This window comes from Rissa tridactyla, chromosome 6 (genome assembly GCF_028500815.1).
Source record: "Rissa tridactyla isolate bRisTri1 chromosome 6, bRisTri1.patW.cur.20221130, whole genome shotgun sequence".
NCBI lineage: Eukaryota > Metazoa > Chordata > Aves > Charadriiformes > Laridae > Rissa > Rissa tridactyla.
The window spans coordinates 60,045,534-60,072,285 of record NC_071471.1 but is presented as its reverse complement, the minus strand read 5'-3'; the positions used below and the strand labels follow the sequence as shown (position 1 = coordinate 60,072,285).

The window sequence follows — 26,752 nt, the reverse complement described above, 5'->3', positions numbered from 1 at the left end:
CTACCCAATTGACACCCAGACAGGACACCCACTTCCCAAGCTGCATCATGAGACAGCCATGGTGTGGCTCCCACCATGAGGGTGGCCATGTGACAACAGCTGCTCAATATTTGGACACCCCTGTTCAGCCTCTTTACATCAGGATGATGCAAGGGCAAGACTGCAGCTTCACCTCCAAGCTGCCTTCCTCCTGCAGCCGCCTGCACAGACCAAGCTGCTGAAGGCAGAGCTGGCCCTAAGAGAAAGCTTAGTGTTCCACACTCCCCAACAGAGAGGTAGTAAAGGATAGGGAGGATCTCAGCAGGTTTGGAGCCTGTTCCAGCCCCAGAGCTCCATTCCCACAGCCTTACTCATACGGTCTTGTCTGAGTGGCTCTATATACACCTGGGATGAGGTATATAAATGCACTGAGATCAGCAGAGGGATTAAAAAATTTATGGGTTCAATAAACCTGTATCAGTGCTCCAATTCAGGGAGAAAGCAAGCTAAAGGGTAGGGCTGAGCAGAGGAGCAGGTCAGCCATGTGTAGCACGTCCTATGGATCCTGGCCTGCTCCCTCACACACGTGTGTGCCACAGGCAGGGCTTCACCTTACCCCTTGGCAAATGAGGCTCCTCAAGCAAGCCCAGGGGATGAGATCCTGGCATTTTTCTGTACACAGAACAGCATAAGTAGCAGATCTGTGTGGGGCTGCTTAAAAAGCACCCAAGTAGGGAACAGAAAGAGCATCAAAATCAAGCTCCTGCTTTTAGAAACACACTAAAAATACACTCTGCTAGAAGATATGGCACAACAGCTAAACCACCTGCTAGGAAAATAATGCTCAATTGCTGAAATGCCTAAATACAAACGTACATGATTTAGAGACTCTAATTTGGGTAAAGATAGTTGGGACAGGCCCACTTTCAGAAAGAATCATTAACACTTCAGAGATGGCAGGCACTGTTTTTGCTGCCTGACTTCTCCTTTTGACTCTCCTGTTAACTTTACCCTCTGTTAACTTCACACGGGGGACAAGGAATAAGTCAAGGGTCTATTTCTCTTTGCTCTTTCTTGCAACTTATTTAGGGCACAACAGTTTCACCATAACACAAGGATATAAACTCATGGACTCACACAGTTGCTTAGAACCCACCTGCAGACAGCATTCTGGGATGTACAGCCAGGCACCACCATAGTGGTTCTTCATCTGCAGGAGCTGTGAGGGAAACCTTCCCTCTCGTTTGCCTGAGCTTTCAACAGCCAAAGGCCCCTTTTTTGTACAATCTATTCTTCATCCTGTGCCAGCTTGCTCTTTTAAAGCGCTTAGAAGGTAGCACTAATGCTGTTCTTCAGTCCTGCTGTCAGGGTACAGCAGGGACAGGACACGACCAGAAACTCTCCTGCAGGGCTGAGCTCGTTAAATGGCGCCCCTGGGCCCAGGTGGAGCTGATCAGGGTGATTAAGGCCTATTAGTGCCCCAGGGCCCAGCACCTGCTGCTTATGTGCCCCTCCTGCCTCCCCAGGGTTTGCAGCTCCCCACACAACAAGCCTGAGCTGTGGCCTGGGTTTTCCCTGCTGTGGACTCACAGGGTTCCCAGGATTACAGCGGCAGGACGTGGTACTCGGTGTGTAGTAAGCGCTCACAAAGCGAGCGTAAATTAAGGGTGGGATTCTTGTGCCGTTGTCCTGGTCCCGGCGGGGATAGGGTTGATTCTGCCCGGGCTCCGGCAGGGACACAGGTATTCCATGCCCTGGGAGCCGCGCCCGCTCGGAGCTGCCGGCGGAGGGGGCTGGAAGTGGCCGCTTGGAGCGGGCGGGGGCGTCCGGGGTCCGGTCGGGGAGCGGTTCCGTAACCGTGTTTGTGTATTCCTCTGTCCGTGTTATTGCTGTTGTTTTCTTGTTCCCTTTTCCTGTTCTGTTAAACTGCCTTTGTCTCAACCCGCGAGTTTTGCCTTTTTCGTCCGGTTCTTCCCCGTGTTGTGGGAGCCCGGGACAGCGGCACCGGTCCTTTGTGGCCGTCTGAGGCCAGGCCACCCCAGCCGTGTGCCGCGGGAGCTGCCGGCCCGGCCCGGCCGGGTCGGGCTCCTGCCTTTGAACTTGGTAGTTCAGTGCCTTGTTTGTGCCCTGCTCGAACAATACTCTGAATACAGACCTGCTAGACAAGATCAGAGCCCAATTCAGATGGGAAGGTACTTAAAATATTATCTATGTATTGGAAGAGCTCTGAAAATGAACAATATTACATGCTTTGCTCACTGAAAAAGTCTCCAGGATAGATTTACTGTGCAAGCTACTACAGCTCCAATCCGAACCAATTAAAGTGAAGAAAGATTTCCTCTAACTTAAGTGCCATGGATCATAGCCCTTCACCTCCATCTTTTCATGTATCTTTACAGGAACAAGCAGTTAAAGATATGCTTGCTACTTCCAGGCTTGCATCTTGCACAGACTGGAATTCAATTAACATTATTCTGCAACAAAACTTGGAGAAGCACTTCAGAGCTGCTGCTCACAATGCAGAAGCAACTGAACAAATGATACTCTCATTAGCACTCTGCCTTTCCCTGCTGTGCAAGCCAAATCCTTGAACACTAAAAGCACCTCAGCATCAGCTGGGTTCACAGACATCCAGAGCGATTTTTCAAGCTCCCTGACTTTTATAGACCAGGGGGGAAGGGATTTGGTGTGCTTTAATCCATTCTATTATATGAACTCAGAAATGGTTTTGACTCTCTAGCACTATAAATTAAACTGGCTGCAGTTATTCTATTCCTGATTATGCTGAAAGTTACTGGCAATAATTTGATGACTACATTTTCTTGCCTATTTTTTTTTTCTTCTTTTCCAAATTAACCTCTGAATTTAGTTTCCCCGGTAGTAAGTAAATAACGCAGTAAAACTGGAGATAGTAGCCCACACATTCACATCTGGATGCCTGAAATTGTAGATGAACGCAGTAAAAGCTGCCATATTCTGTAGGTGGAATTCACTGCACTCACTTCCCAGCCCTTCAGACTGGAAGAACATGTTATATGAGAAAATCACAATTTTTTGCACTCCTCTATGTTTTTTTAATCTAGAGGACTGATCCCTTTTTAGACATAAGTGAATTTAGCTTTGCAAGTCATTAGACAAATACTATCCCACCCATTTTAGAGACTGGAAAACTCAGGTCAAGAATCATTTAGGGATGGAGCTTCTTACCCTGAAAATAGTCCGATCTGTGCAATGCAAGCTACTATTAAGTATTCCTGAAGATGGAAAAGAATCCGTTTTATTAGTGCATTAATAAAAATATATGCAATTAGGGAACAGATTCCATCTGCTTGGCTTCCCTTCCTTTGCTCTGACCACTGTAACACCTGTCTCCTAAAGCCTGATAACAGAGGGAAAGATGTACACAGTCTTGGATTACCTCTGGATAAATTAAGGAGTATGCTGTACAGTTCAGAGTGGAGTAAATAAGTTGCCTCTCTACAATGTGATGGTATTCTGGGAGTCTGACTGTGCCTCTTTCATTCATGTGAATTAATAAGCGTGACTTTGATGATTTATTTCCGTACAAATTACTTGCCAGTATCAGTAAGCATAGCAGAGTCCAGCTCCAGGCTGGATACTCAGGACCTTAACAAATACCAGCTCTTAAAAGCTTCAGTAAAACCTACTCGGGATCCCGTCAAACTCAAGCGTCTGTGTCAGTTATTCTCAATTATTCTAACTATAAGGACGTGTCAGGTACACAAAAGACATGATTCAAACAGCACGACTGCCCTAAAATGATAACTTTAGCATAATGCACTTGACAGTGAATAACCAATAATAGCTATTTTGGGAACAAAAGAAAAACACAATGGATCTGATGACTAAGTGTTCTGGTCCCCAATGTAAAAGCAAAGTAGATCCCTGCCGCATTTAACTTGATTCCTTTGAATTAAACACTTCCACTAAAAGTTTCCCACAGTAGCTTTAATATTTAATTATGTATTCCACCAAAGGAAAGAACAAAATCTTTGCAAACGTTTTTTTTTTTGTGCATGTGAAATATTTATCACCATATCTCTTTGGACAAGTATTTTTATCCCCCAGGCTGGGAAAAAGCTTCCATGTACAAATCAGTTTCAAAACATTTTATTTTACAGCTTGAAAGTTTTCTATACTTCAGCACCTCATGCCGTGACTTTGTTATTTCACTTGTTAATGAATGGTAATTAAATCTCTTTTGGCTGAAAAGGTTGGAGGGCTCCTGCTGTATTACAAAAACAATTTCTGAAAGTTACAAAAATGCCCAAGTGTCTAGAAATTAGAGAGTAAAGTTTGCCATGTTTTGAGTCCAAGTTTGAATCGCTTGGAAGGACTTATGTGGGAGAACAGCATGTCCCAGTCAGTGTGTACAGTCTCCCCAGCTGAACAGACATAATTATGTCACTTTGTGTCTACCAGAGTAAACAGAATCGCATTCTTAATAATGCACATTGTGGCCACAAACATCCTTGATCTTACTAACAACTGTAGCAAACACTGCATAAACCCTATTACAGACTACCTGCACAAAGAACTGCTACATGTGTACATCTAAGTAAAGACTTGTTAATTTTGCATTTGCTCAGCAGGGCTTGAAACAGCAGCCTATTAATTTTTCTGCTTTTCCGTTTTCTCATTTCTTTCAGGTGCTTTGAGTCAGAAGATAAATGGAAGGAGTGCTTACAACAGAGGTAGATAAAGGGGAAATAACTGCATATTAAGGCATTTTGTGGTGTTACAGAGCTAAATAGAGACACAGTATTGAATAAGAAATATCTGCATGGTCTCCACTATTCAGTTACACCAGTGCAGACTGTTGCTGGCATCATATGGGCAGATTTGGTCCACAGTTTGTAAACCAAAACTACATTAATTCTACTATAAAATGCCTTTTCCTGAAGGCAAAACACTGATTTCAGAGGGAAAGTTAATGCTGAATTTCTTTTAAAATTACAGTTTCTCAAAAAACCCAGCACAAATAGACTTTAGCAAGAGACTGGGAATGGGCATGTGATGAGTCCGTTCCTAAGCTGTAACTTTGGGAAGGGGTCTGCTGAGAGCAAAGCCCCCTCCGGTGAAGCGAGGAACATCAGACCTGTAGCGTGGAAGCTCAGGCTCCGTGTCAGTCAAGAGTTGCGCCTTCTCCCTTTAAATAGAAACAAAGACAAGGAAAATACATATTTCATTCTGCAGCCCAGTGATGTGTACAAATTCAGAAAATCTGTGTCCTCCAAAGCTTCTTTGATGCTATCACGTATCAAGAGATCATTAAAAAATTGTTGATTAAAGCCTGTTAGGCTAAACCACCAAGACTAGGTGTCTGTTTGGATCTAATTACAAGCCTACTGATGGTTTTTTTGGAATTATTAAAAATCAGAAATAAATGAGCTCTCTTCGTGCTACTCCCCAAAATGGTCAGAGCACCTCATTAGAGCAAGTTTGTACATGAGCTCTGTGACTTCAGATTTCTAATCACCATCCCATTCTAGCAAGTATATGCCTGTTTTCAAACAAACAGCTACATTCATCAAAGGTGCAACGGGGAGATATTTTTTCTTTGTTGAATTTTAATGAACAAATAGTGTTACCTGTCTTCACATTTTAACAAAGTTCTAGTGATAATTACCCTCCCTGTGACATTTGCAAAAAACTAACAGTGTGCTGTGGGTGCAGTCATAGCCCCAGGAAGTTGCTCCACCTGAGGATCCAAGAGGGCTTGAATTGGATGGCCTTAAGAGGAGGGAACAAGGGTTAGCTGGTTGCACTCTGATGAGGTTGGGGGGGAGGTAAGCACAGCAAAACAAATACAAAGGGCAGTATTTGAAACTCACTGTGATGTTCCTGGAGGTTTCAGAGAAAGGTCCTGAGGTATTTAAAATTAACCAAGTGGAGCTTTATGAAGTTTATCATAACAGCAGAGGTCTCAAGGCTTTACAAAGAAAGTCAGTGCCATTACTTTTATTTTACAGTCATAGAGACTGAGACACAAACGTGAGTGCGACCACGCTTTTGCAAAACCTAGCCTTGTTGCATTAGCACCCTTTCTCAGTCCCCAGTAAGGGAAAAGAAAACGCTTCCTGGAATTAATACTTTTCTCTTTGTCCCTAAATAATTGTGTTGGGAGAGGAGGAAGTTGAGAGAAACCCTGTAGGATGAATAGTTGCGCTTCCTTTTCCAAATTTAATCATATGGAGGTGTCAGAATAGGCAAAAGATGGCACAGATGAACTTAACAGTGAAAACCAGTTCTAACTGTTTTTAGTTTTATCAATGTGGCACTAATAGATGTGCCACATGATAGCACTAAAAACTAACATGCTATATTTAGATGGCTCATCCAATCTCACTATTGGGCTTCTAACTTTGGGGAGAGAAAATGATCCAGAGTCCATGCTCATTCTTTCTTCACGCTCCCATGGAGACAGCCAACAGATGTGCTCATCAGTATGGAAAAAATCTATGCAGCCGAATACTGTAATATATTATGCAGAATTAATGTGCAAGCAGCCACGTGCAAAAGCTCCCAGTTACTACTGACATCCCTCAGTGCAGTTATTTACATATATAGGACTGCAGGATCAAGTCGCTGGTGTGGATTTAAGCTTCATATTTTCTTACCAATCCTTATCAAGATAAAACTGGAACCCTGGTGCTAGAAACAACTGGTAAAAGTAGTGAAGCAGAAAGGGTGCAAGAAGCAGAAGGAGAGAATGGGAAGAATGAGAAAGAGAAAGCCTAAGACATCTGGGAAAGACAACATTCAGAATCAGAGAGCAAAAAAAGAGGATTTCAAATTCACAACCAAAATCTTAAACATTGGATTTTAAGCTTTAACACAAAACAAAGCTAAATTCCTGTTGTCAGTCATTATATTCCTTCAGCATCCCATGGAAAGCTGCATTAGTTCACTATCAAGACTTTAAATCACAAACCAGAACTGTCTTGTGCAAATCAATAAAAGCTTTAGATGATACCTTTGTGTGAGGTTATCTCAGAGTATTAATTCTCTTTCATACCAGGGTAGTCAATAATGCTATTAATGCTATTGTCCTGACAGGATCCTCTTTTTATTAGCAAAATCAGCCGCATTTATTTCAGACATGATGTTAACATTAGCCAGCATGATAGAGATCAAGTTAGTGGTTTTGTATCAGCTGGGACTTAGAGCAACCTGAGATTGTATGAATCAAATGGCCATGGCTCTTTGGCTGGCATCTACACACCAGGCAGTGCCTGTCCAGCCCAGTCCAAGCGTGCAATGGCTGTGCATCAGTGGTGAAGGACTCCTTGGGGAAGGATCTATTGCAGAAAGCAAAAGACCTGTCATACACAATTGGCAGTTTGGGGAAGGAAGGCTGCACAACAAGGTTGTTTCCTTTGCTCTGCTGCTGAGCAACACAAGGGCAGTCTAGAGATTACAAAAGCTGCAGTTATCCAGGACCGATATGCCCAGTTATGCCTTGGGGTGTGCATATCCTTCAAAGCAGGATGTCGTCCAACAGGTTTGACTGGGGAACAAATCAATGAGGGACAGAGAAGAGCAAAGCACAGCACCTGGCCACAAAGACAAGTGCCAGTCAGGGCTGACTGCACAGGGCTGGTAGCTTCTGCACCTGAGGTGGGAGCAATGAGATAGCAGAAGCACCACTAACAGCATCTGAATGTACTTCCAAAACACAGATGTCACAAAGACACCATGCTCATCAGTCTACAGTCATGCCTGCCCATAAGAACAACAACCTGACAAGCTGCAGTAATGGCAGATATCTATCCTGAACCTATAAACATTGTAATGACTCTGGCACTATTTGAATTCCACCATGAAATTCCATTCACTGTGTATGATTAACAGACCCAAGTGCAGTCACCATCACCTTTCCCAATATTTTTGTTTTCTTTATAGTAGTTATTCCCCTAACAAGTTGTGTTTTTTCAAGAGTTATGACTGGAATTAATTCGAGGTATGATATAACAACAGAACATGGGTGAATTTCTTCTCATCTGATGAAGAAACATGATGCCAAAGTCCAAAATGGAAACATTAAAACTATTGTGAAGAGGATACTTAGCTGCTGGAAATGGATTATCAGGCACTATGGAAGCCTCACATATTGATCCTAAAGCTCCAGGAAGACCATTAGCACTTCACAATTGTTGCTAATTCCAAACATTAAGGTAACATTATGCAATTTGCAGATGGACAAAAGTCACTGTTTATCACTGACTACTTTGCTAATTTAGTCATCAAAACTGTTTGCTGGCTGAAATATGATTAAGGAAGAAATAGATACAGGCAGCTTTGAATTATATTCAGCAACATAGAGAATTGTTTGCTTTAGCGTGCGAGAAAGGGACAGGCTGAGGATGGAAGGGTGGAAAGACAAAAGGCATACACAGAAAAACTTGGTAACAGATATGTCATCTGACTGCAGAAATCTAAGAAACTTCTCTTTAAAAGGAAAGTCCAATACTTCCATTTTGAGAACTGACTAATAGTTTTGGTGTCCCAGCTCGGAGATTCATTATCAGAATGGTGTCATCTCAGCCTCTGCAAATTAGCTCATTTTAATGGGCCAGAAATTGGGTTACTAAGATCCTAGTCATTTTCTTTTAAATAAGAGGAGCAGCTGAATGCTCATTTGTGTACTGAGAGTAGCAGGGAGGTGCCATCAAACTGCTATTGGTTAAGAGACAACAACCACCTACAGGAAAGTCCTTAGGCTCTACTGTCAAAAGGGTAAGACATTTGCCAAAACCAGACTGAGCATTGCTCACTTTCCTCCATCTGGATGTAAGAAGGGAACAAGAAGCGGATGCGCAATGCTCTTCTCTGCAACCTGCCGCTAGAAGGGGATAGTCAGTCACACCTACTACATTTTGGAAACAATGACTTTGTTCTTACACCAGGATTATGTAGTTGCCACTTGAAGAAAGGTTGTACCCCATATCAGATGCTGTTTCATTACATTTATAACTTGTAAAATGCGTTGAGGTCCTCATAATGCTTGAGGATCTCTCATTCAATGTGAGAGACCAGACACTAATCTGTGTCCTCTGGGCACCATCTCATTGGTATGAATAATTTAACTGGACTGCAGAACATGTCAGCAACATCTCTGCTCGATGTTCTTGTCCTGGCCATAGATCATGGTAAGTCTAGACCGGACTGAAGTAATATGAAGGATAACGTTCAGGAAAATCTGTCAACAATATTGTATCTTCTTAGTCAAATTTGGCCACGTTCTGACCAACAGGGTAAAGCAGGGTCTAAAAAAAATCTGGTTTATGCAGAAAGTTGTGTAGACAAAACTGTTATTTTCCCATACTTGGCCTGTTGTTCCTTGCGTTTCTGAGCCAGATATTTCTTTTTCACATTCAGAAGCTCGTTGGCAAGTCTTTCAATTTCATATTTGTATTCTTGGCTTTGTGATTCATACATATTCAATTCTGAGGACAAAACCTAACAAACAAAAGGCAAAAAGCAGAAACCAGAGATGTTAGTTAACTAACATAAGTTAGTACTTTTACAAGCACTTTTTCCTTTCAGATTTGATGATATAAGACATCACCATTTTCCACCACATCTCATTTTCTGTCAATATGCTTCTTTTGATAACTTCTGCTCACCTAAGAACAATTTACAAAATTAAGGCTATGCCATTTAACCACAATAAAACATGTAAAATATGCCCCAAGATTATGGGAATGGTATTAATACGTACATTAGCTCTTAATGTTCTGGGACACATATCTGGGTGGAAATTCAAAATGAAGGTCTTAAAAAATAATAAAGCAGGGATTTATTTAATAATAATGGGTTTTATTCACATGGACCCACTTTGTTATGTGAAGTAATTAAATGCACACAGGCAACGTAGTATCAGGCAGTGTAAATATAAATACAATGCTGCTTGCGTGCGAATCAATAAACTTTAAAAAAGTAGGAGCATGCATAGTGTGTTTTCCTTCATTAAGAAGGAGAATAGCTTGACCTGGCACCACAAAATGGCATGCACGCCAGTACAGCGTACTGTGCCTGAAATACACAGTAGCAATTGACTGCATTAAGGACAAATGGGAACCGTATGGAAAACTTCAAATCACATTCAGTTTAGCTAAACTTTGGCTTCTATTTTACATTTCCTACATTGTTTTTCTTCTCTGTGGAAAGCTAAGATTTGCATAACAGCCTCTTTGTTTCCTAAGGGCCCATCTGCTCCTGCATTTTTTTCCTCATGGTTAGTATAGACGTGATTATGATGCAGTGAACAGGAGATGATGACTTCAACAGACAGAGGAGCTGTAGAAGTAGATGAACTCCTGGGGAGACTGATCTTTTATGCAGGCAAGAACAAGGGAAGATCAGCTTATTCTATCAAAGAATCACTTTTTAATATCATGCTTTCAGTGTCTCCCACAAAATTCCTTCAGAACCAGAAAATCCTCCCTTCTAGTGACAAAGGGTTAGGACAGGTTACTCCTGTCATCCCTATAGAAGTTGCAAGTCTAATATAACAATAATTTAAGACTGGATTCTTGATATATTCCCACTAGTTTGTTAAAAAGAAAATAAAATGGCTTTGATTTGCTCATTAAAGATCTTAGCAGTCCAATAGAAGGGAAGGGAAGGAGAATAAGCTTAATGGAAAACTGATAGTGTCCCAGAATGCCCATGCACAAAAAGCATTCACAGTGTTGTGCTGCACACTCATATTCTAATAAGACTTTTCCTCTATTTTAATGAAACAAACTAGCATAATGCGAAAAAAGTACTTCTACTGCTTTTGATTTTCCCCTGGGGAGATGCAGTATTAACCTTATTTTCCTGATCTAATATACTAAGGCATGGACACTGTTCATCAAAAACCTTCCTGAAGCCTTGCTCCCCAGGATCACTGGTGGAGTCGTTCTGCAAGTGTGGCAGCCCCTCAGCCAGAGACAGAGGGCATCTCTTACTTTCAGCTGTTTTGTCTTCTGTCGGAGGGTATGCCGGTAGAGCTGCAACTGTTCCGCAGCTTCAGGGCCAGGCTGCCGGGCCAAGACGTGCTTCAATTCCACATACAGTTTCTCCTTTTCCTAATAAAAAGACAAGAGGAAGTGCTCTTATAAAACTACTATAGCAGCAGCACAACGTGTGATGAAATCAACCTCACCGAAAAACGCAACTCAGTCAGGAAGATATTTGCAGAAACAAATCTGCCTGTGTGTCAGTCTTTCCTCACTAGCCAGAAGGTATTTAAAGTTGTTGTGATAGCAGTGGGAAAGCTCATTAAAAGAAACATCCAGCTACTTTGAACCACGAATGAAATACTCTTAAACACTGTCATCAGTGAGCACGCTCTACCACAGAGAATATAAAAGAGTCACTGGAAGAGTATCCAGGGGTGGGAAATTAATTACTAGTAACTGTGCTTATTGCAATCCTTCTTCTTATGAGCCACATTGCCGTACATTAAGGATCACAGCTTCACCCAACAGGATGTGAGCAGGCTGTTAGAAATGTCAGGGAAGGACTGTACAAAAGAACTACTTCTTCCAAAGAAAATCCTGCGAAGCACATGTACACACAGACACATACAGATATATATACACACACAAACATACATAAAACCTTTCAGTTTAACTGCAGGGACCCTGGGAAAGGGAAAGAAAGTATAAACAGCAACAACTATGATTAGCACAATTACCACCAAGTTATTTTTCTTTGTCATGTCTCTTCTCATTTTTTATGTTGGAACAGTGTACTGGTGGGAATAGGATATAGCCATACCTGAACAGAAACCACACCACGGACCCACTTACAGCTTTCTGTACTGAAATGCCGCTTTCAACTGTGTTTTGAGGCTGTACTTGTTTTCAGTCTGAGGAATAAAGCTCTGAACAAAGCCACCTTCATAGCTTTGCACATTACAATATTTTTAGTATCTACCCTGTCAGACTAAGATTATTATTATTTAACATTATTTAGCAAGATCGCATCCTTGTCTGGTACCTGGAGAGCTGGAATTAAAAAGGAGTGTTATTTGACTGGAAGTCGGAGTAGCAGACAAAAAAATTAACTGAAGAAGACAAAAATGCAAAGTAGGAGGTAGGATAGGTGATTATTTACATTGGCTTTGACAAAACTCCTTTTTGCTGCCTTTTTTATAAGCTCTGTCTACAACTCTTTACCACAGAATTATTCCATAGATGTGGGAAATGGTGCCATCACACCACCTAGAAATGCTACATTTGGCCTGGCTCAGTGGTTCAGCCAGGATTTTCAAAAGTGGCTTGTTATTTTGAAGATGTAAAATTCTAGGTGTCCAGTCTTCAAGAGCATAAGGAGACCTCAGCATTTTCTGAAAACCATACACCATAAAGGTCACAAGTTGGGACCCAAAAAATGGAAGTACTTCAAATCATAAATTGTTTTTGCAAGCATTACCCTAAAATTCTAAATATTACTGAGAAAGAGCTCCTACAAATTAAGTTGTTCACAGTTTATCCCTGGAAAATTCAAAACCTCCTGAGACTCAGACTGGAGTTTGCATAGTGGCAAGAATTAGATTGAGAATTCATTCTCAGTAGAGAGTTGTTATGTCACTACAAGTGGTTCCTGAGGAAGCAAGATTTTACTGCAAGCTAAAAGCAACAGCAAAAGAAAAATCTGCCTTGTCAAAATCTGTCTGGTCAGTATTAACATTCCACCCCTGAATGTATCACAGATTTGTATTTTGGAAGAGTGTAACGGTAATTTGGATAAATATGGAGCAGTTGATGGACTGAAGGTCTTATGTGCAATTGTTTTCCAATTTATTTCTCTCCTAACCCTCTACAAGGGCCAACCAAGCTCTTCAAACATTGTGCAATGGTGTGTATAATAACCCCATTTAGAGACAAAGCGTGCAATTCTATTATAAGGAGAATCTATCTTATGCTACAGAGACTCGTTAGCTGTCCGATGTATATTGTCTCCATAATCCAACAGAGGCAGAACCAGCTGTCTTATAATGCATATCCTGTCCTTCCTTGCTAAGTGCTGTCCATCTCTTTTACATCTAGTCAATTAATTTGTCACTGGGTTAGAAGCACCATATGTCAGCAAAACATTAAAAGAAAATCCTGGATATGTCTTTCCTCATCAGCAGAAGTTTACATTCACAGGTTGGCATTTCTATAATTTCTGACATTTTACTGCAGGATGCAAAAAAAAAAAAAAAATTTAAAAAATCAATTAATTTCAATTAATTTTAAACCAGCAACCACCAGAGTAAATCTAAGTCAGTCACAAGGTACACGTGATACTACCACCAAAAACGCATTGCAGGTACTTTTATCTCTACACATAAGAAATATGGAAAGCCCAGGAAAAAAAAATCGTCACAGAACAATAAAGAAAAATTTTGGCTTCTAAAATGTTCTAGCTATATTCAAAGGACAGACAAGCTGTGCAATGTGTATTACATGCAGATATCTCATAAATAGCCAGTTATCAGATACAGACAGCAGAGAACATGTAGAAAGACCTATAGGGTTGTCTGATGTGTGAGTTGTATTCAAAGTAGCTTTCAGTTGCAGTGCATAAATTGATACCCCTGCAAGATGGATCTAGGTTGCTTTTTTGTTTTGGAAACAAGCAAAATGCATGTGCATTCCTTAACATGTCTGAGACCCCAATGGGGCCAGATGGAGAGAAGGTATCCTGGCATTGGCAAGAAAATCATAAGTCAGCAATGATGATCAGCAGCGTAGCAGTAATTTGAAAACAAGAGCGTAAGCTAGTCTGTTTGGTGCCTATTGGAAGTCAGTTAACACTATTTTGTCCAAAGTAGAAGTCAGTAAACTCCATTTATTTCTGTTGGTGTCTGCGCAGATGATGTTGGAGAAAAAGCTACCTGAAATCCTACACCCATTGGGCAGGCATAAGTCAATCCATTATAGCCTGTGTAAGATGGGTTTCTTTGGCTTGTCCCAAAATGCTTCCCCTCACACTCCCCTCCATCCTTCTGTCAGCCTGCAATCACAACATACATCTTGGTAGAGTTACACGTTCTTGAGATGAAAAGAACAAACGTGCTGTGAGGCAGTAGTCGTCTTCTTGAGGTGAAGGAAGATCCACGAGATCTCTCTGTAAATCCATGCTGTTAAGCCTTCACCAGTAAGAGTAATGCGCATGTCTTCAGCCCAGGTCTAGGCCAGTACGAAAGCTTTTTATGTGATCCTTCCTGTGGCAAAATTCCCATGAAATTCAGCAGGTGTTTGACTGTAGAACTGAGCCCATAATGTCAACCAGCTTCATTGCTTTATGGCATAAAATAAGACAAGCCGATGGTGGAGAGATGAGGGCACATTCATTTTGTGTATGTAGGTCACACTGGGATACTCAGATTGAGGGTTACAGTCAAATTTCAAGCATTCCGAAGAGAATTTCAGCGCCTCTGTGAATACCTGCTGTAAAAATTGTGTAAATAAAATTCCACATTATTTTTAGAACAGCCCTTCCTGTCTTAGATTTGTTTTCAAGGGGAGATCCAAGGAGCCCAGAGGTCTGCCTTTAGGTTCAGCCATGACAATATGTTTCTGCATCCCTAAGTCTCTCGCCTATTAATTCAGCGTGAGGGGGACTGTTGCTTTCCCCTAAATTGAACTAGCTGCTGTCTCAGCCAGAATCCGGAGTTCTCCTGGCCTGCCTGCTCTACAAAGAAGTGAGAAAAAATAATTTGCTTCTGCAGAGGACTGGCAGATATTTGGCAAATTTCAATTGATTCTTCAGGACTTGGTGGTCACAAGTTGGCTCAGCCAACAGCAAGAAGAATCACTTTTTTGCCAGCACACTCCTACTTCAAAAGAAGGTATTGCTGCTGCTCAGCCCGATTTCCTCATTGTTCCCTGCCAGAGGGACCATCAGCCCCATCAGACACATTCTTAAAATGACACCAAAGCATTTCACCGCTTTGACAAGGAGTGGGAGGCAATCAGCAATGCTGGGGTAGACCAATGAACCTGGTATTAGCTCTAAAGATGACAGTCCATTTTATATCACCTGCTCCGTCACCACACTAGGAAACTCCTGAAATGACCCATCTTGTTAGTTAGCCCAGGATACCATCCTGAGCCAGAGACGATGGATGACCATACATTTAATGAAGATGTACTCAACAGCAGAAATAGGCCATGAAGTCCCAGCTTCCACATTTTTATCAGCTTGTCTTTCCATATAGATAAATCAACAAATTTACCTGGCAGAGCAGCTCACCAACAGCCTTCTCCACCAGACCTGCAAAAATCCTATTGTGCACCAAAAGCTTTCTATCACACAAATTATTAAAAAAAACTACACGCAAAAAATCCCAAACCCTTTGACTCAGACTAAGTTTATGTTAGCTCCTATCGCCAGCAATTGAGCTAAAGAAAAAAACCCAACCAGATAAAGACATAGAGCAAAGGCGTGTAATGCAGTGTGGTGCATGTAGCGTAGAGTATGGTGGCAAACCCCAAAACATTTAACCTAGCTAAAAATCCTTATTTTAATTAGTAAGGTGAAGAAAGCAACACAGTAACTCTGTAAGCACACTACAGTTCCTCATGGCTTTGGTGGGCAAAACAAGTCAGTCAACATGCCACGTGGGGTTTCTTGTTTATCGGCATTATAACCAAAATGTCAGCGCTATGCTGAACTCCAGAGCCATTTTGTTTACGATGTCACACAGCAGCAGAGCATCCTTCAGGGGTTGCGATCCCTTTTCAGAAGTGTTAAACAGGACACTGAAATCTGAATTAAATACATACACAGACGTACACATCTAGTTATACTAATTTTACCTGTATAAGCCAAACACTTGTGTGTATGTGTATACCTAATAGAGTAGCTGTTGGCTCAGGACATCTACGATTAAAAGTCTTCTGAGGTGTAAAAAAAATTAGCATACGGTAACCTTCACAAATTTTATAACAAGAGAAGAAAGTTGCCTCCAGCACTGTGAGAAATGTGAAGTATAAACTTTCTCAATAAACACTTTTCAAAAGCTCCTGCTCTTTCTTGTCTATTCCACGTCCATCAGCAAACACCTTTGCAAGCATGCAGTTCCCTAGAACAGCTTCTATTTTCATCATCACCCAGAGCCTTCTTTAACTGTCCAATGTGAGTTTTTTTGTTGGGTAAATTAATTCATGTTTGAAACAGGACATTGAAGTCCTTTCATGATGTGGCAACACTAATACTGCATGAGACACTTGGGGTTTTCTTGTTAAAATGCTGCCGCCAATTTGAAGGAAGGGCTGGGATCATTTTCCCGTCTTTGGTGACATTTGCACCACTCTAGATGGAGTTAAATTAAACCTGTCCTATGACTTATCCCTCCAGTTGATAATAATGCTTCTCAAGAGCAAATCTGTTTCCTTTGGCACAGAGCAGACTGCACCAAATTGACTGGCATTTTCAAAACAGCTTAATGAGAGAGGAAAACAACACCTTGGAGCATCTTCTAAGGTCTTCACCCTTGACTCTTTTTTGTAACAGTAAGAGCTGAATGCTGCATTATTACCATCTTCCAGGAACAACAAAGTACAAACATTTCCAGCTAAAGTGCAACTGCAACTTATTATTTTTATTATTATTGCTAGGTACTGGTATATATATTGTATATTTCTTAGGAAGTGTGTGGGAAAACAGGGGTTTTATTTCCAATGGACAAATGCATGGGTTACATATGCTCCTCTCCTTTCAGCTTTTGAACTCTGAGACACAAGGATAACAATATATCATAAGAAAACGGCATAGATGCCTCTTGCTGAAATAACAGCTGCAATTCCATTTTTGCTATTGACATTACATAAGCATTTATAAAATCATTAATCAGAGTAGCTCATTTAATCACAGTGTTTATACTTTACATTGCAGAAGATGATCAATTAATTATCCCCTGTTCTTCTATATGTGTGAACAGGAACACATATGCACATATATACACACAAAAGAAAAGTGAGCTGTTCTTTGAAGGTGAGAATTACCCCTGACATGGCATGGATTGATTTAAATGTTCCAGCTATTTCCACAGTGCCTGCAGCTTGACAGTTGGGCTGAAGAGAGCTCTAAACAAACCTTTGTTTCACATTCTAGTAGCAGCTTGTCTTAAAGTGTCCTGGAGGAGATTCAGAGCTTGATACAAATCTTATCAACAAGGGATCTAAAAAATTCTAAGCGAATAACTCCACAAGGCAAACAATGGGAAACCTTTTACTGGCTAATAATTACTACATATAGAGTTTCAAGTAAAAAAAAAATAATTATCTTCTTCAAATATAGACTATTTGACTTAAAACCTCTGTATTTTAATGTCAGTGTAACAGCATGTATTTTATCTATTCAATAGCCATTTAGATTTTTAAAATATCAGATGAATTAAAGGAGAATTATCACAGCTCTGTTCTTAACGATTAGCCGCTCCTTCAGGTTGAGGCTTGGAATGGGGATTCCCGGCAGACTCAGCTTCTGCTCTCACTTCTGACTGATCTGACAGATGACCTTGAAGGGTCAGAGAAACTGCAGAGCTGCTTCTAGAAATACCTTTCTGTAAGGTAGGCACCTACATCTCTTTAATCACCTGCTTGACTTAGATCTTTAGATTTCCCTGAAAGGTGACAGCACTTAGCTTTGAGTCCTTTGGTGTTCTGGAACTGCTGCCTCTGATAGCTGTCTCCAAAGTCAAGCCACCACTTAAACCTACAAATACCTGTCTAACAAGGCAGTAAAGCCTACATACATCTTTCTGACAGGATAGCGGAGTTTCCCTGCATATGCCAAGTACCTCAGGGAAGAAAGAGTGGTCTCCTGTTACACTTTGGAACCTATTAAGAAATAACAGTGCATCTAAGAAACACACACAGCGATTCCGAAATCATGAATGTTTTAATATATGGCTTCCTTCAGAGTCACTGTAATCAGAGCTGACCCTCTGCTATCCTTCAAGGAGTTCTGTTTCAGCTCCCCCTGCCTGCTTCTTAAAATTCAAACAAACAGAAGAAGGAATCCTTCTTTCATGTATCCTAATGTTCATGTAAAGGCAACTGCTGTGCCCAAGTGTGCCATCCCCTGTTTAAGATTACAGCTATATCTACTAAGACAGGCACGGGAAGACTTGAGCTCTGAGCCTAGAGGATGTGGAGCAGCTGGCCGACTGACGCACCCTACTTGGCAGGGAGTCTCCCTACGCGGGGTTCATGGCCCCGTGCACTCAGCAGCTTGTCTCTGGCTGTCTCAGAGTGAAGAATGGAGGAACTGCGTTCTTTCTACACCTGTTTGTGTCCTTATCTGTCCAATTTTAAGCTACCTTTTAAAAAAAAAAACCAACAGAGTGACTCTAACTGCCTGCCCCTAACAGCCCCAAAACAGCTTTTGTGCTGCTGCATCTTTCTGCATGTTTCCTCAACAACAGCACCATTCACACTCTCATAAGAATGAAAATAAGTGATCTGAAACAGATAAAATCTAATCTGTCCCTGTGGAATGTCTTTTTTTTAATTTGGTTTTGTTGTTGTTGTTGCAACTACCAGAGAAAATAATAATCCACCACTGAATAGGATCCTGTATATTGTCCATATTTCGCTTGCGGAGGGAGGAGCAGAATACCCTTGCCTCAATAGAAGAATGCCTGCCAAAGGATACACCTGAATAATAAAGATTTGCAGCTGGCTCTGGGCCACACTATATAATAGGGCCTTGTGAACGTATTGCTACACTGCTGTTGCACTCCTCCAGTATTTTAACTTCTCTAGCAGCTTCTGGATGGCTGACAGTCAGTATTGGATTGCTAACAGCACTGCAATGTTTCTGCATTGCAATGTATTCAGTCAGCACAGAGAATCATTTAGTTTCCTTTAACAAGATAACTGGTTGATTAATATACTTTACCCTGGGGTGTGCAGCAGATTTATTTCCTTCCCAGATACATGCTGAATACAGGAATGAGGAGTAAACAAGTTTGTTTTCAGTTCTTTGTTATTTACTGCAACAATTCCTGAACTTTTTACTCAAGCTTTATTCTAGTGAACTATCGTTGAAGCTAATGGCAATTTTGTCTAAGAACTTTAAGAATAGATCATTATACAAAATATTTTAATTTTAATGACACAAGGTATCCATGCTCAGGATTTCTGGATTTAAATCAGATGCAAGACATTTGTATAAAATACTTCGGTGATCACCGTTTCTGCTTTTGCGATACAGATTACAGATAACAGCGATGTACCTCGGGTACATATGAGACTTCCTCCTTTCAGTATCTGAATGCTGTTAAATCTTAAATGTGCTTACGCTGAAGTACTGCTTTCAGCCAGGGTAGTGATTCTCTTCTCATTCAACAAAAGGGTCTGGACACAAACAGTTGCTACATGAATTGTCAAAATTCACTAAAACTCCTGGAAGATACGAAGAAATGAAACTCAGTCCCCAAAGCTTCCAGGACCACCATGCTGAGTAAGCCAATACATCTGCTTCTTGCTTTTCAGAAACGTCAGGGCTAGACTACAGCAGCAGGTTAGAAGCGTGGGAGAAAAGTCACAACCATAAACCACAGTGTAATTCAAGCCAACAATCTCTCTCATGCATGCTAAAATTCATGGACTGGGAGTACACGTATTAGAACACAGGAAACAAATCTATACCTGACATTCAACTATCAAGGATGGTATTTGTGTAATTAAATCAATCTTGCATGTTGTGGAGGGATGGCATCTGATGACCCACTACATTTCTCTTTCAAGCTCAAACTCAAGTCTATATACCAATTTTTCTAAAAAACTTTAGAAACAGATTATGCAGTCATCTACGTTTGCCACCTATAAACCCTAGGAGACTTTTACTCCACCTGCAAATTCTTCATCTTTGTAAATGGCACCTGAATATTTCTGACTAAAACACCATTAGATCAGCTAAAAATGGTGCAGATCCCCAGAAGTTATTTTGATCTGTTTTCTTCTAATTTCTCAAATAAATATGCACTTTGCTTCTGTCCAAAACTATTTACCATGTGAAATCTGTTTTGTTTATGAAGGCAATGTAGTTCCACAAAGATTCAGTAAAAATTAAACTTTTCTACTAAGAAAATTCACCACCAAAAATGTTTTGTTCAATCACTAAGTAATCTGCTTTGCTTCTCATTTCCCAGTGCCAGAAATATTTGCACTAATTTTATTGGAAAATTATTTTTGTACTCTAAAGAGCAGCTGATTATCTTCACCTGATGACATTGAAGTGATCAGCACTTTTCATACCCAGTTTTTCAAAACCGCTGTTTAAAAAAACATACCCTAAACAAGAAAAGCCCAAAAGGCTATTTTTCCTGGGAAGACTTTATTCTCTTCCATTTGAATTGCAACATATGTGGGAGGAGGGAAGAATATAAATGTCAGTGTGTTTTTAAGAGCAGTTTATCATGCTGTAAGTTTCTATAGCATAGAACATCTTCTAATTCTAGATGGACTGAGATTAGAAGGGCTAAAATAAACTAATGCGCCAAGAAGCGTATTCAAAATATGCAGAAATAGAAATCAACTCCTTTCTGAGAGCTAGGGCAAGAACTGAACATCCCTCAAATCACTATTGAATTCTTAAGGCTTACACAAAACTTTCAGATAGATATGTAGACCCTCAATAGACCTTCACAGAGGTGATTCTTACCTTTCCTGTTTATGCGATGTGATTACTTATTACATCATCACAGGATTGCATACGACCCCAGGCAAGATGCAGCAAGGATTAACACTATGATCCTACAATTTGCTCAGTCTAAGGGTTTTGTACAGAACCCTACTGGATACGCAATCAAGTTAAAAAAAAAAATAATTAAATTACTTGAAAAAATAATATCAGTGGCAGAACAAAAGGCACTAAAGAAATTCTAATTGCATGGAGGAATCATCAGGCCAGGCATAGAATCACTAAAAGACACTAATCCTTCAACTTAACGCCAATATTAAAACCCAAAAATTTTCACTTACAGTCAAAGTCAAAACCCCCAATCAAAGCCCTAGCTCAGCAATGAACATTTCAAGCACAACAAAAGGAAAATAAAAGGGTGGCACAGGAAGGAAAGAACCTGTCACTTCATACTGCATTGGAGACTCCAGTTCAAATCATATTCAAGGCACTAGACTGAAATTAATTTGATGGCACCAACTCAGTAGGCTGTTGTGCATCAAAATATTGTACTGATAATTAGGTATTTTTTGTTCATCACTAGTTAGAACAGGGTTACAGCCAGAGTTCATGGGAATACATTAGTTTTTTATTTGAAAAAAGAACAGAGATTCTCTTCAGAGTCCAATTCTAAATCAAGGCAATTCTTACAGCGTGCCTTTGACACACTAGTGCCTAATTCTGCATGGCACTGGGGAAGTAAACTTTTTTTTTTTTAATGATTCATACCCATCTGAGCCAAAAAGTAAATGTCGGGCCTGAGTCCTTACTGTATTTCTCATTTCTATATTCCAATATAAATCCCTCTAAATTCTGGCCACTAACTTAGAACTGGAGTCATAAACTTGCAAACCACACTCCATCAGGTACTGTTTTCTCTCTCTGGTCTTCCTTAAGATACATTCCAATGCTTAGGTTTTCATAAGGACAGAAAAACATTTTTCTGCCCTTTTTTTTTTTCCATGTCAGGGACCATTTGATAAATGGCTAGAAGTTTTGCCAGCTTAGCTTTATCAGTTATTGGTGCAATTTCTTTGTGCTGACATGGCTATGCCAGCTACTGGCTATGCAATTAGATGCAATTATACTAGCAAGAAAGTCTTCTGCCATTCAAGAGCTGGTATAAGCTAAATCAGAAAAGTGACTTTTTGCCAGTAGGAATGGTACTTTTAAGCATAGAAAAGGCCTAAAGCTCAATATACTCACCCCTTTAATTGAGGGCTGAGAGAGCTGCTAGCTTCAGCCACAAGATAGGGCATTAATCCAGTGCTTCCAGAGGAAGTCAAATCCGCCAGGAAATAGAGATAGAAAAGAGGCAAGTCCTAGTAAAGTATAAAAAGCCAAAAAGAACATTTCCCTTTTCATTTTTGAACAGAAAAATCCCTTCAAAAGGTTAACTTTATATATAAATCATAAAGGAGCAGTAAAGAAAGGATTGTATTTTGGCAGTGGATTTTGCAGTTCACCTGGAAGTTTCAGCACTCACAAAGCACTCTCCCAAACTACCTCTGCTAAAATCTCTCTAAAGGCAAGATGACAGAGAAACAATAACGGGCAGGTCAAAAGAGACTCTTAGGGATTCTACAGTCATTAGTTTCCTGAAGTGAATTGCAGTTATTTTTATGAAAATAGACAATTGTGCCAAAAAAATCCCCAACTCAGACTACCTACCCTACATGTAACATGTAAGTAGGTTGTACTCTCAAATCCTAGTAGAACCTGTACTCAGCACTGAAAATATATAAATGCCAAATTTGAGAGGGCAAAGTAATCTCAGCTATTTTGAAGATGTACAGATAATACCTAAAATAAAACTGAACTGGGCCTTAAAAGTACCAGAATAAAGGCAGGTAAAAGGAGTGTATTCTCCTATTTTCCCTAGCAGGCTGTCCGATGAGAAAATCTATTACTCAGCATTTGAGCACACTTTTCTGCATTACATGCTGCATAATGGAAGCTGCAAGAGCACTGTGAGAGCAATGAAGAAGTTAGCGGAAGCATGCTTCTTGAAACTGACAAGCTAGGGAAAGAAATTATTTTCAAGAGGACTAGTCTGTCATGAACAGGGCTCAAAAAAATGATACAACATTGAAAAAAACTGTATTTTAGATAATAAATAGGCAGAAAAATTTTGTATAACAAATACATGGAGGCAAATCCCAAAGCTCCTCCATTAGCTGGGAGAAAACTTTGATTTCAGTAGCTGCCAGCCTGCATAAACCCTAGTGGTAACGCACTGTTCTAAAGCAGATTTCTTTATGAAACTTTAGTACCAGCTCTGAGAAATAAAGATGGTTATGTATATGTTCAGACACTATAGCAACAAGAACCTCAAATTGGATAGAACAGCTCTACTACCAAGTTAGCACAAACGAAATAAAACATCTGCCTATTTTGAGTCTTTAGCTAGCTATTGTTACTACTGAATTGAGTCATGTCTCTAATATATTCATTCACACACCACTATAAGAGTGGAAATGATTTTATTCCCTTTCTTTTTGATGTGAGGCATGCAAAAGCTAAGTAACCTGCCCAAGGTCACAGAGAAAGTCCCTTTTGCTTTCTCCTCCCTGTATCTTACAATACCTGAAATGAAACTCTGCTGATTTATACTGGAGACAGCAGCATCCCCTCTGCTCCTCCTACTCTCTGTCAGTGGGACCATCAGTTCTTTGGGGGGATTGAAACTTAGCTCAGAACTTGGCTCAACACAAGGACATGTGGGTGTTATCTGGCTGTAATCTCTGAGTCAGATATATGAGCTAATCATGCCTTTTGCCCTTGCACGCTTTGAAACCATGAGCTCAAAATGCTAACAGCCTGTAAGCATCACATTCTGACTGCCCAATCCTGGTCTTTGATTGTTGACAACTTAAAACAATACTGACTAAAAATATATATGTACAGGAGAACAATACTTTCACTACTACATGCAAGGCTTAAATGAGAGACATTTGCCTTTGCCTCCCTCCACAAATAATCCTGGTTGCACATCTCTCTCTTACATTTATAAACACTCTTCTGAGATGACTGACAATGGAGGTAACTGACATAAATGCGAATCTTCCCACTGTTATCCATTCCAAGATGTGCAGCTGAATAAAATTCCGCTCAGTCAGACATAAAATCAAATTAGAGGAGTTCGCTCTGAAGAGAAAGAACTACATTTGAAACAAATAAAGCAGTGCGTAATTCACTTTTAATGGGATAAGTTCCCAAAATCACACTAATCATAATCCTAACAAGGTCCTATGTTACACTGCAAGTCTACCACATCACAGTTCAGCATGCAGTAGAGCAAGAGAGTTTCAGTCACGTGGGGGATTTGCCCCACATACAAAGTGAGTAATTATTTTTTTGCAGTTGGGATTTGTTCAGCAGAGCACTTCTGTTTATTAATAATTATATCTTATGGCTATACAATACATTTTGCTCATACCACATGTGTTTACAAAGACCTTCACCCATCATTGAAAACCCTTGGTTAACACACAACGCATTTCTCCATAAAGCCCTGCAGTATTACTCAACGGCTTCGAAAAGAACCAAAAAATGCTCTATCTTTCAACTGCACAAATTCAGAAGGAAGGTAATGACTCAAACATGGAAGTTGGCTAACCCTGAAGCAACATTTCCTATGTTTGGCAAAAATGCCATTGCATTTTTATTGACCATAAGCATTCAAGACCTTGGTTTTGGATCTGATTTTTAAGACAATGTTTTTCATCAGCACAGCAGCTCACAACTGTGACAACGCCTGAGTTAAGGAGAAAGTATGACCGCTTGCTCTGCAGCTACTCTTCAAAGTCTCAGGATGTCCACACTTATTTGGTGTATGAGAGCTGATAGGTTATAACCCAAGATGCTGTGGCTACAGGGCACAGATAAATCAGAAACAAGAAAAGAGTTTAATAATTTCTGTAACGCGGGACATCTTTCTATGTCTCTATTAAAGTGTTTAACTCTGAAAAGTCATTCTAAAAAAAACCAACATTCATCATCTTGCATATTCAGTACCTCTCAGTAAATGTACAATACAAAACAATGTGCCCTACTGACAGGTTAAGAAAGATATTTTTGTATGGGAACTTAGAGTCAAGCTGGGTTCTTCCTGTACTGTCAGCAATCAAAATTTTCTGACTGAAATGTAGCGAACCTTTCTTTTAATCACATAGCATGGATTGTGGCATGCTTTTTACTGCTGCATCATTTTTAAAGACGTAACAGGTGAGAAATAGTTAAAAAACTAATAAAAAGGATGTGATCGAATACACAACAGGAGCAGGTAAAGTAAGCAGGTGTTTTTCTACATGAATCTGTACACTGTGATCCCTACTTAGCAAAAATATTCATTTATATATCCAGCTTATCCCGAAACATTGTTCCCTGCATAAACAAGCTTTTATCTAAAAGGTAATTTGCTAAAAAAAAAAGTAACACTCAAAAGACAGAACTACAGTGCATACAATACAAATGGAATTTTTTTTTTTTTGCTTATACAAACATTATGGTGCTGCATGAGGATGCAGCAAGGTGAATACCCTACAAATCAAACTGCAGGTTGCTGACACTGGGCTCAACCATTTCCAGACGGGGGTTATTTCTAAATTCCAAAGTTGTTTTTAATCACTCAATGTTCAATCTATATTGGTTTTTGCACTCCATTGTATTACTACACTTTGATGTGAGGGAATTTAAGTTACATAATATGCACACACAGGAATCACAGACACAGACACTCATAAGCTTCACCTTCAACAAATATTCTATCTGCCAGCATGATGGCCACACACACATAAAAATGGTTATGTATGGCAAGCAAGAGATTAAGATTGTTTTAAAGCAGATACACGCAATGGCTATGTTCTTGTCACAGGGCAAGATGTGGATAAGGATGACTGGGAGTGAGGAGGCGTGACTTACGCAAGCAAACACAACATGGGGAAAACTAATAAGTCTGGATCCCTCAGCTCCTGCAGTCTCTGATGATGAATACAGGGCACGTTACGCCAACTAGGCACAGGTCAAGTCATCAGCAATTCCCCCGATCCTGCAAATGAGCAGAAACTGACTGAACTGAGCTGACAGGAGAGAACCATAAAAAAAAAAACAAACCCAAAAAAAAAAAAAAGACAGACAAGAAAAAAAAAGACAGACAAGGAAAAAAAAGACAGACAAGAAAAAAAAAGACAGACAAGAAAAAAAAAGACAGACAAGAAAAAAAAAGACAGACAAGAAAAAAAAAGACGCTGAATGCCTTTAAGCATGAGGGAATTCACCAGGATTTTAAAAAAGAAAAAGAAAATAATAAAGGAATGATCAGACCAGACCTTATGGGGGAGTAGTGCCTTATACGCTGGCTGTTATATTGGCCAGACAGCAGACTCACTAAGCGAGACAAATTATATTGAGGGGAAAAAAAATAATTCCAGAAGCGGGAGCTAAATTGCTGCTGTTTCTCATAACGGTAAATTTCAGTCAAGATCAAGCCTACACTCTCCATTTAATAGGACACACTGCCCAGAAGGGGGCCTGGTGAAGCAACCCTCCTGGTGCATACAGCTCAGCTGCCCCTGAAAAGTTAACGTTACTGCTCTCCGTTCATTTCCTTCTGCTGAAGGTGTTCTTCACGCTTGCTCCTTCACCAGAGGAGCTTGGAACATGATAGCATCAGTTTCCTAAGTTATTAGCGAACATTTTGCTTTAGTGAGTATCAGACTACTTCATAAAACAGGTATCGTCATACCACGTTACATGTATATAGGAAAACCACTCCAAAGAACAATAAAATGACTCATACAAGGTTATCCAGACACACAGCAGAAGAAGCTCTCAGCTAGTACACTTAGCTTGCAAGCCCTACACCAATGACCAGTAGGACATACAGCCCTTTGAGGAGATAAGCTGGGGGGTGTCCTCCATCTCTGGTTACCTCTCCTTATCTACGCCCTGCTATGTAAGAGCCCTATTTCAGCCATTGTGGAGGACTCAAAAACATTGTGGCAAACCAGAGAAGAGCTCAGAAATGTTGATGGTGAAGCCCTGAATTTCAACTTGTTGATGGTGTGAAGCC

At 40.3% G+C, this 26,752-nt stretch overlaps 1 protein-coding gene across 1 annotated transcript in view; it reads right to left on the bottom strand.

The window, feature by feature from the left end:
- Positions 1-5,028: 5,028 nt before the first annotated feature.
- Positions 5,029-26,752, bottom strand: part of CFAP58 (cilia and flagella associated protein 58) — a 58,307-nt gene continuing 36,583 nt past the window's right edge. Inside the window, exons 16-18 of the mRNA XM_054205501.1 lie at positions 10,959-11,078; positions 9,329-9,462; positions 5,029-5,149 (exon numbers count right to left, since the gene is read on the bottom strand). Coding sequence (XP_054061476.1) covers positions 5,029-5,149; positions 9,329-9,462; positions 10,959-11,078 — 375 coding nt within the window. The remainder of the gene's footprint in view (positions 5,150-9,328; positions 9,463-10,958; positions 11,079-26,752) is intronic.